Consider the following 16,594-nt stretch of genomic DNA (forward strand, 5'->3'; position numbering starts at 1 on the left):
TCGTTGTCCTGTTGGAAGATGAACCTTCGCCCCAGTCTGAGGTCCAGAGCACTCTGGAGCAGGTTTTCATCAAGGATGTCTCTGTACATTGCTGCATTCATCTTTCCCTCGATCCTGACTAGTCTCCTAGTTCCTGCTGCTGAAAAACATCCCCACAGCATGATGCTGCCACCACCATGCTTCACTGTAGGGATGGTATTGGCCAGGTGATGAGCGGTGCCTAGTTTCCTCCAGACATGACACTTGCCATTCAGGCCAAAGAGTTCAATCTTTGTTTCTCATGGTCTGAGAGTCCTTCAGGTGCCTTTTGGCAAACTCCAGACGGGCTGTCATGTGCCTTTTACTGAGGAGTGGCTTCCGTCTGGCCACTCTACCATACAGGCCTGATTGGTGGAGTGCTGCAGAGATGGTTGTTCTTCTGGAAGGTTCTCCTCTCTGCACAGAGAAATGCTGGAGCTCTGTCAGAGTGACCATCGTGTTCTTGGTCACCTCCCTGACAAAGGCCCTTCTCCCCGATCGCTCAGTTTGGCCAGGTGGCCAGCTCTAGGAAGAGTCCTGGTGGTTCCAAACGTCTTCCATTTACGGATGATGGAGGTCACTGTGCTCATTGGGACCCTCAATGCTGCAGAAATTTTTCTGTACCCTTCCCCAGATCTGTGCCTCGATACAATCCTGTCTCGGAGGTCTACAGACAATTCCTTGGACTTCATGGCTTGGTTTGTGCTCTGACATGCACTGTTAACTGTGGGACCTTATATAGACAGGTGTGTGCCTTTCCAAATCATGTCCAATCAACTGAATTTACCACAGGTGGACTCCAATCAAGTTGTAGAAACATCTCAAAGATGATCAGTGGAAACAGGATGATCAGTGGAAACAGTGGAAACTCAATTTTGAGTGTCATGGCAAAGGCTGTGAATACTTAAGTACATGTGATTTGTTTCGGTTTTTATTTTTAATAAATTTGCAAAGATTTCAAACAATCGTCTTTCACATTGTCATTATGGGGTATTGTTTGTAGAATTTTGAGGAAAATAATTAATTTAATCCATTTTGGAACAAGGCTGTAACATAACAAAATGTGGAAAAAGTGAAGCGCTGTGAATACTTTCCGGATGCACTGTACGTCCCTGTATTTTTCAGTAGGACAACTTCAAACCACATACTGCCCAGATTTCAAGTGCATGACTGTGTAAGCAGAGAGTGTGGGTGCTAGATTGGCCTGCCTGCAGTCCTGACCTGTCTCCAATTGAGAATGTTTGCCGCATTATTAAGCACACCATCTGGCAACGAAGACCCCGTACAATTGTAAATTTAACAGCAAAAGACTAAACACTGGACCTTAAGCAAAACACTTGAATACACATAATCATTTTTGTATCCAGACTCTCGCCACCTTGTTCACTCCCAAACCCCATCCCCCTTCTCTTCTTTTCTCTGTGGGTTTTCCTACTTTGGTGTGATAAACTGCACACATACTCCATGTTCAAACACATTTAAACAAGTCTCTGTTCTACCGCTGCGCGAGTGATTGTATGCAGTGTTTTTGTTTTGCTGCTTAAAAGTGACAGAATAGACAGAAAACAAAACAACAATTCAAATAGTCCATACATGACTCCTCTCTCTTTCATGATACCAGTTTTAGCCCTGCTGGCCTTGCAGACCTTACACACATACAGAGACACCTAGCCACACTATGCAAATGTTTGCAGTCTTATCTTAGGAAGGAAATGTTTTTTTTAAGCTTACTTTAGCTCCCACGACAATGTTGACACCAAGAAAGACTAAAGCTGCTTTACCCAGAGTAATTTATTTGTTAATGTTCAGTTAGTTTTCCACAGCTATGTTTACTCGGATACCCTCATGTCACATTTACTGTAACTGACATTGTTACAGTGTAATGGGTGATATTACCAAGCAGTTTTAACTTTTAATGCAAATGAACAGATCATAGATGAATAGATCAAAGATGACTACATTTTACTTATTCACTCAAGAACTGTATTCAGAGACAACTTCATATCACAGTGAAACACTTTTACAATTCAGAAAAATGACTTTGATAAGATTTCAGTGCAAATAGTTCCAATTGCTGCAAGTGCCCCACAATGGTAATGAAGTATCTACAGTATTTGATACTTCAAGTTGAAAAGCATTCATTTGGGCTGGTTTTCCTAACACTTCAAATAAAATTCCCAAAGCTTAAAAACAATCAAAATCACCTAATAGCATCGACCAACACAAAAGCCAACTGAAACTGATTTCTTTATCTAAACTTTTAATGCTTCAAAATTATTAGCATCAAATCTACTAGAAATGACACACCAGAAATTTTCAGTGACATGAAATTATGTCCTATGCCACAATTTTGATATTCTGTTATGATCTGAGTATTGATTTGTAAGTAAATAAGACCATACTAACCTTAACAGAGAGTTATGTCAGAGAACACACTGTGTATATTCTACAATAAAAAATAAAGCTCATATAACATCAGCTGCACAGTTCTAGAAAGAAAATATACTTCACTCCACTCTTACTTTTCTTTTTAATTTATAATCGAATATAAGACACTCTATTGATCCTCTAGACTATGTTAATAACAACACGTTGAATAAACAAATAACCGTACTATACTTCAGTAGATCTTTTATAAACTAAAATCACAATAGAAATGTATAGCAAAACAAAAACATATTAGCATTTTATTTAATTTATTGACCACTTGGACCCCCTCCCCCAATAAACATAATTGATTACAGCTTTAATTAAACACTGACAATAGTTATTGCAGATTCACTGTGGTTTCTGTTTTGTTTTAATTAACTGGTTCTAAAATGTCGAAAGAATCTTTAAAATAATATTTTTTAACTTTATAATACACATCTGATATAAATATCCCTTATAAATTTAATTTGAGGTTATTAACGATTGAAGATCATTACTTTCAGGGACAAAAATTTTGTTTTTAACATCGAGGAAACATTTGGGGGAAAGCAGGCCCGGATCTAGAATGGTTACATTAGGGGGGCAATAACATATAACGGAGGGGTATTGACAGGTGTCTTTAGTTCCAGCACATGTTGTTAGGGTTATTGCCATTATGATACAATTCGACCCTTTGCTTCACTTGCGCTTGGGGTGGGGGCATAGGAATGCCACCCCTGCACCCTCCTAGATCCAGCCCTGGGGGAAAGTATAATAATGCATTAATCTACGTTTTATTTGAAACCTCAGTGAGGAGTTTAATTTTGGCTTGAAGACATATAAAATATTCATTTATGACCTTTTCTTAAATTTCCTTTAAATCTTAGTATACTTCAATGCTAACATGATCTTTTAGACCACGTCCACACTAATCCATTTAAGTTTGAAACCTCCATTTTCAGTTTCCTAATGTCATTGTTTTCCAAAGCACTAGAGAGAGTTTTCGAAAGTCTCTATTTTCAGTGGAGGAAAACCCTGTTCCAGTGTGGATGAGAGGCGTAAACATAGCTAAATCAAAATTTCAAACGAAAACAGATTAGTGTGGGTATGGCCTTAAAGAAAATTAACAAATGCTCATGGCATTCTAAATTGGTGAGTGACAGCTACACATTCAACAAGCTCTATATCTGTTGAAAGCCAATAAGAATCCACCCTCAGTTCTTCTGACCAGAATGTCTCACCTGTCTGAGAGTTAGATTCTTTCAATAGCATGCACAGAGTCCTGAGCCCAATCTCAAGAAACTGAACCAATTTATTGGAAAAAATGCTTTAAACAAACAAATGATCATTTTATTCTAAATTTAGGAATGAAAAAGCTATTTATTCTGCAAGCTCTAGGCACAAATGTGAGCCAATCAGAAATCACCCTCAGTTCCTCTGACCAGAATGTCTCACCTGTCTATGAGAGTTAGAAACTTTCAATATCATGCACAGAATGCTATGTTCAACCACAATCTCTTTTTCTCTCTTTCTCTCTCTTTCATACTCACATACACACACACATACGCATAGACAGTCACAATCAATCAAACGCCTTACGCACATTCACTCACAAATGGACAAAGCTAAAAAACATGTACTAATCAATTAACAAGGACATATACGGGCACTGTGCACGCAAATGCACTGACTCGCAGTCCAATGCAGTCCATCCAAAATAACAAAAGACATTTAGATCCATCACACCTAACTTAGAGATTATGAGGTGCCAATTATCATCAACACAATACACTGAAAATACAATGAAAAAGAAAACATGAAAAAACAGAAACATTACCTACATAAGCACTAAACAATCCTATCCAACAACATTGTGTGGTGAAGGAGTGTTGAACGCAAAGACGATTTTTGTGTTAATGTGGATGTAGACTGTAATGTTCACACATAAATGGCTTTTTATTGATGTTTGTGTAAGCTGTGTGGGTTTGTGAGGATGTGCATGGCTATCACACAGTCTGTTGTAATTCAATGCACTGTGTTTGCCTGTTAGTTCCATTGAGTTGGTAGTGGGAGCTCTTTTGTAGCCACTTTTTGTAACAACATACCCCCAAGAACACACCTACCAATGCTGCTACTATGCCAACGATAATAGCTGCAATCATTGGTCCACGGCCGGATACATGACACGGATCTTCCACACAAGTACCTTCCCTGGCCCGTTCTTGTTGGTCCAGGCTGTGATCTCTGCCTCTTTCCAGCTCACTATTTTCAGGGATTTCTGTCGTGCCATGGTTGGGGTCATGTTCCAGAAAGTGGCCATTGTCATTGGTTTCCCAAGAAACCTCAATGATGGGTGTAGCCTGGGTAATGAAATCATCAGTGAAACCAGGTGTAACATAGAGAAATACCATCCCTGAAGGTGTAGCTGTGTGTTCAGGTCCTAAACCCTCTTGGCTAGTGCTCACATTCTCCGGAGCAGATGCTGGTGTGTACGCAATGGGCAGCTTGTGTAGAGCAATATCGTCCGTACTAGTTGTTATCTTAGTACCACTGACAAAGGTGGTGGGTTCAACCTCCACAGCATTTGGGCTTTCAGTAACACCGTCAAATCCTAACTCTTCAAATCCATCAATCTCTCCTTCAGACTCCGTTACCTCTGGTATGGGCATCTCTTTCCCTATTTCATCCTTCTCGGTGGCTTCCCCATAATGTGCTACCACTGGATCCTCTTTTACTCCAACAGATTCCTCATTATCCGGTCTAGTTGTCCCTTTGCTAAGCTCATCCTCCTCTCCTTTCCTGTGGATCTTGCCTTCATACTTTGTGTCCTTGGGATTGTTGGCAAATCCTTCAATATCTTCCTCCTCTGTGTGGTCAGTCAAACCCCCAATCTCCGCTTCCATTGGACTTTTGGTTGTATCCTTAAACACCTCCACTTCCGAATGGTCAGTCATGCTGTCCGTCTCCAGTCCATGTTCTGGTCCTGCCTCTCCTGTAGACTTGCCACCAGTTTTATCTTCTCCCTGGTAAACAAGGTATCCATCAAGCCAGGAGTCCGCCGTGCTGCCAACACTTGGACTGATGGGCACATTAGTGGGATGATCTGTCGCATTGTCATAATCAGGGTCAGGGTTAGGGTCATATTCTTCTATAATGAGGTCAGGCTCCGGTTGGCTGTGATTCTGGTCTGTGGTGGGGCTTTTGACAGAATAATCTGGGGTGATAACAGGAGGCTTATTCTCATCCTGGAAGGCCTCTGAAGGGAACCAGAACATATGCTTCTGACTGAGCAGAGACACTGGAGGTTCAGTCACTGATACTGTAGAATCCTCTTCAATCTCCTCCTCCTCTGACATGGCTGTCCGCTCATACTTTGGTTCAGGAGTGGATTCCTCTTCTTTATGATCAGTAGTCTCTGCTCCTCCTGGAATAAAAGAAACCTGATGAACCTCCCCTGGATTCTCAAAGAGATGGTCATCTGTGAACATGTCCTCATAGTTAGTGTGGCATTTAGGATCATCTGCAACAAATCAAACATACTGAGGTCTATTGAAGCTACACCCAAAAGCCTAATAAAACCTTTGAACTACAAGACTTGTGCATCTCTTAACCCATTAAAATCCCCCTTTCTATTGTTCCACCAGACTCACTCTGATTAAATTGCTGGAGGTCACCAAGTCTCTGTTCTGTTCCACTAATAGGCATTACTACTCGATTGCTGTATCCAGTTGTTTCAGGTGGCTAATCATGTGATGCATTCATATTGGTAGTTGCAGTATAAAATCACTGTACACTCTAAAATCACATTTGCATAAAGTTGAACTCTTCTCAACTCACTGTCCCTCATGTTGGCTCAAATTGCCAACTCTCAACCCAGTGACTTCCAATCACTTGCTAATCCAGTTGAATCATTGTGCTTGCAACTCACCTATGACACAATGCTGTACCAGGCCGTACCATTCTCCACAACTGTCACAAAGCAGGCTGAAGGCTGTCTCTCCATTGGGGAGTTTGTATCCGGGATTACAGGCATACAGGAGTTCATCCCCTATGTCTAGTCCAGTTTTACCCTGCAGATGTGAATTTGGTAATGAAGGTGGCTGTCCACATGGAGCATCTGATGGAAGAAAGGTAAGTGGTGAAGAGTTCTCATAAAATACACTGCAATAATTCTCTTCATCTTTGTTTTGTTTGTTCCAGTAAAGTAAATATGGTATTTGTTTTCCTCCTGTTTTAAGCATATATTTTATTAAATTGTGTAAGATTCATGTTTAACATGAGGAAAAACTATTTTCCAATGCTGTAAGAAAAATAATTACTGCTTACTTCAAGACCTAGTCTCTAAAAAGAAGTCTTAATATCACAAGTAAATGTATCCTGTTTTAAGGATGTTTAGATATTTTAACTGGAAAACATGAAAATATAGCTATTAAGAAAATAATATTTGCAGTCTAAAGAATTCATAAAGACCTAAGTTTCTTCTGCATGTGTTGTAATAATTCTATTTGGTTTGTCAGAACAGACATAAAATGCATACAAGTACTTAGGTATTTGTGACAAAAAATAGTCCCTGCGATAAGTGACAAACAGCTCCCCTCTCCAGTTTCTTAATTTTAGTGATTTAAAACTGACCGCTATCTTTCACACAGAACACGCCCAGTCTCTCATTGTCCCCGGTTACATTCTCCAGCTGCACGTCAACAGAAATCAAACTCCCCGCGACTTGACTGCACACCGTGGTCCTGAAATCACACATTGAAATACAATTGGAACTGAATTAGAGGAATACCATGTCAGTTCTTTTGTCCTCTCTCTTATGAAGCACATGTACACACTCATTCTCTTACACACACTTTAGGCAGTATATCCCTATCACATTGCTAATGTCTCCAGTGTTTATATAAATTTACACTGCAGGCCTGTTTTCTATCATAAGCTTATGTATTGTCCATCATGTTCAAGCTTGTGTGTCCAAGTCTCTCTCTCAGAATGTTTGTATTTATTTATTTGTCTGAATGAAAAGATGGTTATTAAAAACTACTTTTATCTAATAGAGTCTATAATAAAAATTACTTCAATATGTTAGTCAAGGTTTATGATTATACTGACCATATCTATAGACAAGAATGTCTGTCTGTTTTGTCCCAAATCTTTCAGAGACATTCCTTCAAATGTTTATGAAGCAAGTAAGTTGCTTAACTCACCCTTTAACACTTAGCTGTGAAGTCTTAATCAGACTTATGAGTATGTGGATATGTCTGTGTCTGAGTGGGTGCAGATGGGGGCTCAAACCTACTCACCAGACAGTACTTATGAGACTGGATTCTCTTGGGACAGTGTTAAGTTACTTGGAAACATCCAGTGTCAAATTTAGTTTATTAAGGCTGATCTGTACTGAGGGAGATTTTCTTAAATTTAAATTTTATGTAGGTCATTTATATGAAATGTACGAGTCATCTCTAAGAAATTCATGTGTAGCCTAATCTATAGGTTGTTCTTAAGGGAAGGCTTCTCCTTCTGGCGAGACTCACAAAAGTAAGTGATATTCAACAAGGGTTTGTTCTTGTAATATATGCATACATTTACACTTTATCACTTTATGGGCCAAGCCTATTAAGCAGAATTTTGAAAAAAAAAAAAAATAATAATAAAAAAAAAGTCTTATAATGAAAAAGTGTACTTTACATGAAAGGTTCCTCTGATTCTGAAAGAACATCATACAGTGGCCCCAAAAGGTATTTTGACAATTAAGCAATGCCATTGCAATAGATAATAAAATATCAAACCAAGTGGTGTTTATTTTAATAAATGATAACTCAAGCACATTTTCAAGCAAAAATTTGGACAAAAAGACGTTTCTTTTTTTGGTTTTAAATGATTAAAAAAATAGATATACTGTTCAAAATGTTTGGACATATTATTGTTGTCAAATGTTAGTGGAATATGTCCATGTTAATGTGATAAAGTACACATACGGCTAATCTTTAAGACGCCCATGTAAACTTAAGAGGAACTGACTACATACTGTACATCCACTAAAAAAGACCTTCGGTCCAAAGGTCAAAGGTAATTGTAAAAATGGCAAAGAAAAGCTAGTTAGTACTGAGAAAATATCTAGTATAATTTGTTTACAGATTCCACTAATATTTTGTTATATAATGCAATGAAATATATATTTGTAAGTGTGGCTTAGGTGTCCAAATACTTTTCGAGCCAAGTAGTTTTTTTGTCACATTTTTGGATGTGATAATTATTTAGGGATTTGCACCCAGTGGTAAAGAAATACATATAAGCAACAAAACAGCACAGAAAATGAACAAAGGAAAGGTGCTGATGTGTTCTCTCGCACAGGCTCAGGTCCATTTCTCTCAGGCCCTGACATAACTGAGGTGTAAATAGGAATGTTCTGCCTGAATTCACAGGTAGGATAGTCTCTATCTTTCAGTCACACACAAAAACAGATATACACACAAATGCACAAGGTATCTTATTATCGTGCCTCAAAATGCACAGTGACCATTCTAACAATGACACTATGACCAACAGCCTAAGTCCAAAGGAGGTTGTTATGGTAACAGTTCTGTTCTTCAGGTAATTAATGTTCTCACCCAATGCTTGGTCCAGAGAGCCAACCACGCGAGCAGGCTGATAAAGCACATTCCAACACTGCATGATGCAAGTCGGCCCCAGATGCCACCCGGGCCCCTTGAGCGATACAGGCATTTGTTGCTGCCTCGAATCCAGCGTCTTGTCCACCTTTTGAAGCACTTTGTAACTCCAATAAGAATACTCGTCCTAGCGAAGAAACTGGTGTAGACATACCAGTTTAAATATAGTGTTAGAAAGCACATTTTGCATCAGGCACTTTTCTACAAATATTGTGTACTTTGGCACAAATCAGGCACAAACCAGATGGTTTTTTTTTTAATTTATTATTATTTATTTTTTTATCGTGAGATCTGTTAGAAATATTATAGAAACTATTATCCAACAAAAAATGAACAAAGCATAAAAAGTAGCTAAGCATTAACATTTCAGAAGTCTGCATTGGACTGTCCCACATTAAAGGTCTTGACCTTCTTGTTTGTATTCAACAACTAAAATCATACAACAATGTCAGAATTTTGACATAATGTGTTCTGAATGTAACTGATTCTGAATTCTAAGTATTTTTATTTATTTATTTATTTATTTTATATTTGTCTATTTATTATGATGTTTATGTAATGTTTATTGCTAGAAAATAACTGTATTTTTTTATTTTTATTTAGACAGGTTTTAGTAACAGGGTTTCAATAATTGAACACCTCATATAAAATAAATATAGAATAAAACTGACAGATATAATATTTTCATTGACCTCCTGAGGTTGACAATTAACATTTTCTGAGGGTTAAAGGGATAGTTCACCCAAAAATCATCCCATCCCAGATGTGTATGACTTTCTTTCTTCGAAGAATATCTCAGTTCTGTTAGCCCATTCAATGCAAGTGAATGGGTACCAAAATGTTGAAGGTTCAAAAAGCACATAAAAGCATAAAAGTAATCCATAAGACTCCAGTAGTTAAATCTATATCTTCAGAAGCGATATGATAAGTGCTGGTGAGAAACAGAACAATAATTAAGTCTTTTTTTACGATCAATTCCCACTTTCACTTTCTTCTTCTTTTGTTTGTGGCGATATGCATGAAGAGTGCACCTACTGGGCAGGGAGGAGAATTTATAGTAAAATAAAGGAATTAAATATTGATCTGTTTCTCACCCACACCTATTATATCACTTCTGAAGATATGGATTTAACCACTGGAGTCTTATGGATTACTTTTAAGCTGCCTTTATGTGGTTTATGGACCTTCAAATTTTTTTCACTTGCATTGAATGAACCAACAGGGCTGAGATATTCTTCTAAAATTCTTTGTTTGTGTTCAGCAGAAGAAAGAAAGTCATACACATCTGGGATGGCACTGAGGGTGAGTAAATGATGAGAGAATTTTAATTTTTGGGTGAATTATCCCTTTAATATCCACTTATTGAAAAAGAAAGAAAATAATGACTTAATTTTACTTGCCAAAGAGTTGTCAGGCCCTATTTGTACCCTATTTGTAGAAAGTGGAAATACATTAACGGAAACACATTACCTCAAACAGGGGATATGAGAGGGACATCAAAAAATTAGGAGAATGCAAGGCTAATTACCTCAAACTCAGTTTGAACCACAGCAAGCTGATATGGTATCTACAGGTGGTATGAATGGCATGAATTACAACACCAAAGCATTGTATTTCAAAAGTTGGCAGTTTTAGAGAATAAGATACTACTTGAATAGGGTTAAGTGAGTCAAGTGTTGGCTGAGTTTATTTAAAACAATTGGTAGTGTTTGTGTGTGTATTGGAGCAATTATGGTCCATGGTGTGAAGCTATACCAGCTATACTGAGGGTTGAGGAAAAAAAGAACATGGAGAAGAAGACCAGCTTCAATTCATGACTGTAGGTGACAAAATCAGTCTACATACACACACAAACCACACGAGCACAATTACATCATAAGCCCCACCCTGACCAGCTATTTTACACATACACCTGCAACATCGCAACAAATCTTCCACAAGACAACATCATTTGTTTGTCACAGTTTCAACAGTCAATTCCTGTGACAACCCTCTGAAACAGAGCTTACACAGTGCCTACAGATATCTACAGTCTGCCTTCAGTGTGTGTGTGCCTGCGTCAGAGGATAGTAATTCAGTTTCACAGTAAGAATTTTTTGAGTAATCATGTTAGATACAGCTCATTTTGGGTAAAAAAAAAAAAAAAGTAACTAGAGGTCACATGATCACTTCAACAAACATACAGTATGTTGTTTAAAGATAATAAAATGGTACGAGCGCAGGGCCTTATATCTCTGTTTTCTAAATGCAAATACTTAGAATTTACCTTTTAGTAACAATTTGAATTGTTGTTTGAGAAAATCCATTTTGTTAATTTAAATACATATCAGTTGAAGGGATAGTTCACCCTTAAATGAAAATTCTCTCATCATTTACTCACCCTCATGCCATCCCATGTGTATGACTTTCTATCTTCTGCTGAATACAAACGAAGATTTTTAGAAGAATATCTCAGCTCTATAAGTCCATACAATGCAAGTGAATTTTGACCAGAACTCAAAAAGCAGATAAAATCAGCATAATATTAATCCATCAGACTCCAACGGTTTAATCAATGTCTTCTGAAGTGATCCAGTTGGTTTTGGGTGAAAACAGACCAAAATATAACTCCTTTTTCACTGTACATCTTGACAGCAGTCTGTAGGCACAACCATGATTTCAAGCTCGATTACACTTCTTAGCGCTTGACGCATGCGCAGAGCACTAGATGACACTTTAGTAAGTTTAATTGAGCTTGAAATCATATTTTCTAAGGAAAATGCTGTCAAGATGTACTGTAAAAAAGGAGTTATATTTTGGTCTGTTTTCACCCAAAATCAACTGGATAACTTCAGAAGACATAGATTAAACCATTGGAGTTTTATGGATTATGTTTATGCTGACTTATCTCCTTTTTTGGTCACCATTCACTTGCATTGTATGGACCCACAGAGCAGAAATATTCTTCTAAAAGTCTTCGTTTGTGTTGAGCAGAAGAAAGATGGCATTAGGGTGAGTAAATGATGAGAGATTTAAAATTTTTGGGTGAACTATCCCTTTAACATCATCGTTTGGGATAAATTTGAACTGGAATACTTAAGCTTAGCAGGTTGGTGTCAGTGAGGTAAATCCAGTCTGAGTCATATTCATTAAAACGTCAAGTCATTTAAACATCTGACTAATCAAGCACTCTAAAATGAACCACCAGAAAAGTGTCATTTATCAATCCTTTGTTATAAATTCATTAGTGTCATGCTGATGAGTCTCGTATATATATATATATATATATATATATAATTTCAAACATTTAAGCATACGCCTTCAGATCGAAAGATTTTTAAGATCATGAGAAACATTTCAGTCGTGTTTCAAAACTTTTGACTGGTAGTGTATATATATATATATATACTACCGTTCAAAAGTTTGGCGTCACTTGCCTGAAATGTTTCTTGTAATCTTAAAAATCTTTTGATCTGAAGGCATATGCTTAAATGTTTGAAATTAGTTTTGTAGACAAAAATATAATTGTGCCACCATATTAATTTATTTAATTACAAAACTAAATTTTATTTTTAAAAAAAAAACAGTTTTTGAAATGGATGACTTGGACTGAATAATTAAGAAAAGCAGCCACTAAGTGCCCAGCATATAGATGGGAACTCCTTCAATACTGTTTAAAAAGCATCCCAGGGTGATATCTCAAGAAGTTGTTTGAGAAAATGCCAAGACTACATTTCTGCAAAATCTAGGCAAAGTGTGGCCACTTTGAAGATGCTAAAATATAACATAGTTTTTATTTATTTTGGATTTTTGTAGTCACAACATAATTCCCATATTTCCATTTCTATTATTTCATAGTTGTGATGACTTTCCTATTATTCTAAAATGTGATAGAAAATTATAATAAAGAATGAGTAAGTGACCCTAAACTTTTGAACGGTAGTGTATATATATATATATATATACACCGATTAGCCACAACATTAAAACCACCTGCCTAATATTGAGTAGGTCCCCTCGTGCCGCCAAAACTGTGCCAACCCGCATCTCAGAATAGCATTCTGAGATGCTATTCTTCTCGCCACAGTTGTACAGAGCGGTTATCTGAGTTACCGTAGACTTTGTCTGTTCGAACCAGTCTGACCATTCTCTGTTGACCTCTCTCATCAACAAGGCGTTTCCGTCCACAGAACTGCCACTCACTGGATGTTTTTGTTTTGGCACCATTTGGAGTAAATTCTAGAGACTGTTGTGTGTGAAATCCCAGGAGATCAGCAGTTAAAGAAGTACTGTCTGGCACCAACAATCATCCATGCGATTATCCTAATCAGCCAGTCGTGTGGCAGCAGTGCATAAAATCATTCAGATATGGGTCAGGAGCTTCAGTTAATGTTCACATCAACCATCAGAATGGGTAGAAAATATGATCTCAGTGATTTGGACCGTGGCATGATTGTTGGTGCCAGATGAGCTGGTTTAAGTATTTCTGTAACTGCTGATCTCCTGGGATTTTCATACACAACAGTCTGTAGAATTTACTCAGAATGGTGAAAAAACAAAAAACATCCAGTGAGTGGCAGTTCTGTGGACAGAAATGCCTTGTTGATGATAGAGAGGTCAACAGAGAATGGCCAGACTGGTTTGAACTGACAAAGTCTACGGTAACTCAGATAACCGCTCTGTACAATTGTGGTGAGAAGAATATCATCTAAGAATGCTATTCTGAGATGCGGGTTGGCACTGTTTTGGCAGCACGAGGGGGACCTACACAATATTAGGCAGGTGATTTTAATGTTGTTGCTGATCAGTTTATATATATATATATATATATATATATATATATATATATATATATATATATATATATATAATTTCAAACATTTAAGCATATATCTATCTATCTATCTATCTATATATATATATATATATATATATATATATATAATTTCAAACATTTAAGCATATATATATATATATATATATATATATATATATATATATATATATATATATATATATGGTGGATGAACATGAAAATCAATAAACTAAACCTTTATCTAAGAGATTTTAATTCTAAAAGTATCTAAAAGTAAAGTTTGAGAGCAAACCTTAACAATAGGCTATATAAACACTTTTTTTTTTACACATTTTTATTTAAACTTACCTCAATCGATAAATATATCCGTACGTGAAATATTAAACCCAGTATTGCTTAAAAAGAGGAGCAAAAGACTTAGTTATTGACAGCTGAGATGCACCTTTGAACTATTACTGGCTTGAAATGTCAACTTTTGAATTAAATAGACACACACTTTCCCTTTTAAGTATATACATAGTATATTCACCAAGAACAAATATGACATGCATTCACCCCACTCTCTAATCTTTCGAAACCTAAAGACACACGCGTGGGCATCCATTCATCACCACGCGTGAATGTGTATTGCAGTGGCGCGTGAAACAAATTACTGCACCCAAATCATCAAGAGAAACCCACCGTCCGCGCGAGTGTGACCGACTGTCAAGCAAGCCAAGTATCCCAGCAGCGGCAGGAGCGCCAGCTCTCGGTTACAGGGTCTCCCCATGATGTAAAGCTGAACAGTCCCTGGAAAACTGATGCAAACTTTTCCAAATCAGAGAGGAAAGGTGAAAATCCCAAATTGAATTGCGCACTCCAAAAGGACAGGTCTGATGATTCTGTTAGCCGAGAGAAAAGAACTAATAGACGCAGTGACAGAGGTGCAAGGGGAGGTTTATCTGACCAAGAAGTGCATTACCGAGCTGTTGGTGCGCTCGTGCGAAAACTCGCATGGCGTTGTCAGTAAATACGTCATGACTCAGAACCTGTGCTGTACCGCATGAGAACAGAGGCTCTAAGCACTGGTTTTGTTCCAGCGTGCCATGGGGAGTCGAGGGCATAATGGTCTGTACTTCCCTGGCACGGAAAACTTTTTGCCACCGTGTAATGACTTTTTTTTTCTCTTTTCGGGCCGAGTCTTAATTTGGTGCGTCTCGTCACCATAGCGCGCCTGGCTGCATGACAGCTCAGAAACGATCAGGACAAAACAAACTGTGTCTAAAAGCGATTCAGACAAATTCTTCATGCCAGCCTCAAGGCACAATGACTTTGATGAAGCTGCCCAATTTGGGCGCTATTGGACACTATGAGACTGGAAAGCATAATAGGTGTCTTTGCCCCCCACCACCACCCACAAACACACACTCCCAAACACATTCATGCCATTTCAAAGGCTTTTTATGTGTATGTCTGTGCTGTAGAAAGAGATGAGAGTGAGTGTGAATTAGCAAGTATGTTTGTTTTTAAGTGAGTAAGTGGCATAACTGTGGCCAGCACAGGCTGGAAATGTCTGAACTGAACTTGTGATGTTATTTACTTCAATAACAGAGCTGCGTGTGCCCCTAAATTCCTAACCTTATTATTTTCATCAAGGCTTTAGCCAAACAATTACAGCTTAAGCAGGCACGCACACGCGCGCGCGTACACACGCTTGATCTCTCGCGCTCTTAATACACACCACAGGAAACACCTCATGTCTCTTAAAATAGAGTAGCCCACTGTACAAGTCATGCTTCAATAAGCGAATAATGACTGTAAACGGACAAAATGTTTTCACACCGATTGAAAATCATAATAAAAAGTTTAATAAATAGATGCAATCTTTCGCCCTCTGTCGGTGTGCTGACAAAAAGCGCAATACAGTCACAGAAGTCAAGAATATTTACTTTGTCCATTTAATAACACTCCTGTGCTGGTTCGCATAAACTTTCTCGCATTAATGTACAAAATGAGCACTTATATGAATTTATGTTGACATAATATAGATTATGTTCAAATCTCTACGACACTACAGATAATGCTCTTTAATAAAATTGACGTAGACAATGTGCGTTTGACCGTTCAGAACCTTCAATGACCTTACATCATGTAGGGGAGAGGGGGTAAGATGAACCGATTTTTACATATGTTGTCTCCTATACAAGGAAAGATTAGACAGAGGAAAAAATAATATAGCTACCTTTATTTCAAGGTGTCTGCTCTTCGTTGATACTATAAAAATTAATATGTGAGAGAAAGCCACAAACATATGGCCTTTTTAAAAAGTTTGATCCATTGGCTCAACTTGCCCCAGGTTAGAGGTAAGTTGCTCCTGGTCAGTGGGTAAGATGAGCCATCTGGGGGTAAGTTGACCAATTGATTTTTTTCCTGTTAAAATAATATAAAATTCCACAAATCATTTTTTTTTAATGTAAAACTTATATTCTATAATCTATTTATTTATTCCTTATAATTATAACTTTCCCATTGTTTCCTTTAACACTGAGGATTGTTATTTCATGTAAATGATGGAATGGGGTGGGGGGACGACGATGACGACGACACACACCTAGCTTAGTACTTCAGGGATAATTTTGTGCATGGAAATAATGGATATTCAGACACTGGACAGACACCATTATGCATGATATGTCATTTTGAACATAAATAAATTTGCTTTGGC

General features: G+C 37.7%; 1 protein-coding gene across 2 annotated transcripts; it reads right to left on the reverse strand.

Moving 5' to 3' along the window:
• Window positions 1–1,804: 1,804 nt before the first annotated feature.
• Window positions 1,805–14,868, reverse strand: susd5 (sushi domain containing 5). Of its 2 annotated transcripts, none has more exons than XM_051671406.1 (5): window positions 14,572–14,868; window positions 9,036–9,234; window positions 7,060–7,169; window positions 6,356–6,544; window positions 1,805–5,851 (listed from the first exon to the last, which is right to left on the reverse strand). In XM_051671406.1, the coding sequence occupies exons 1-5, from the start codon at window positions 14,657–14,659 to the stop codon at window positions 4,434–4,436; spliced, it is 2,004 nt and encodes a 667-aa protein (XP_051527366.1). In that variant the 5' UTR covers window positions 14,660–14,868; the 3' UTR covers window positions 1,805–4,433. The 2 variants fall into 2 exon arrangements, with proteins under 2 accessions (XP_051527366.1, XP_051527365.1); XM_051671405.1 differs by having other exon boundaries at window positions 1,805–5,905.
• Window positions 14,869–16,594: the final 1,726 nt, after the last annotated feature.

The sequence above is a fragment of the Myxocyprinus asiaticus genome, chromosome 34 (genome assembly GCF_019703515.2).
Source record: "Myxocyprinus asiaticus isolate MX2 ecotype Aquarium Trade chromosome 34, UBuf_Myxa_2, whole genome shotgun sequence".
In the NCBI taxonomy this organism is placed as follows: domain Eukaryota; kingdom Metazoa; phylum Chordata; class Actinopteri; order Cypriniformes; family Catostomidae; genus Myxocyprinus; species Myxocyprinus asiaticus.

Coding starts and splice junctions, on each gene's coding strand:
- susd5 (XM_051671405.1), bottom strand. CDS start 14,659: ATGGGGAGACCCTGTAACCGAGAGCTGGCGCTCCTGCCGCTGCTGGGA. Junction 6,545..7,059: donor GTTCTGTGTGAAAGATAGCG/GTCAGTTTTAAA, acceptor TTCTTCCATCAG/ATGCTCCATGTGGACAGCCA. Junction 5,906..6,355: donor GGTACAGCATTGTGTCATAG/GTGAGTTGCAAG, acceptor ACATGTTCACAG/ATGACCATCTCTTTGAGAAT.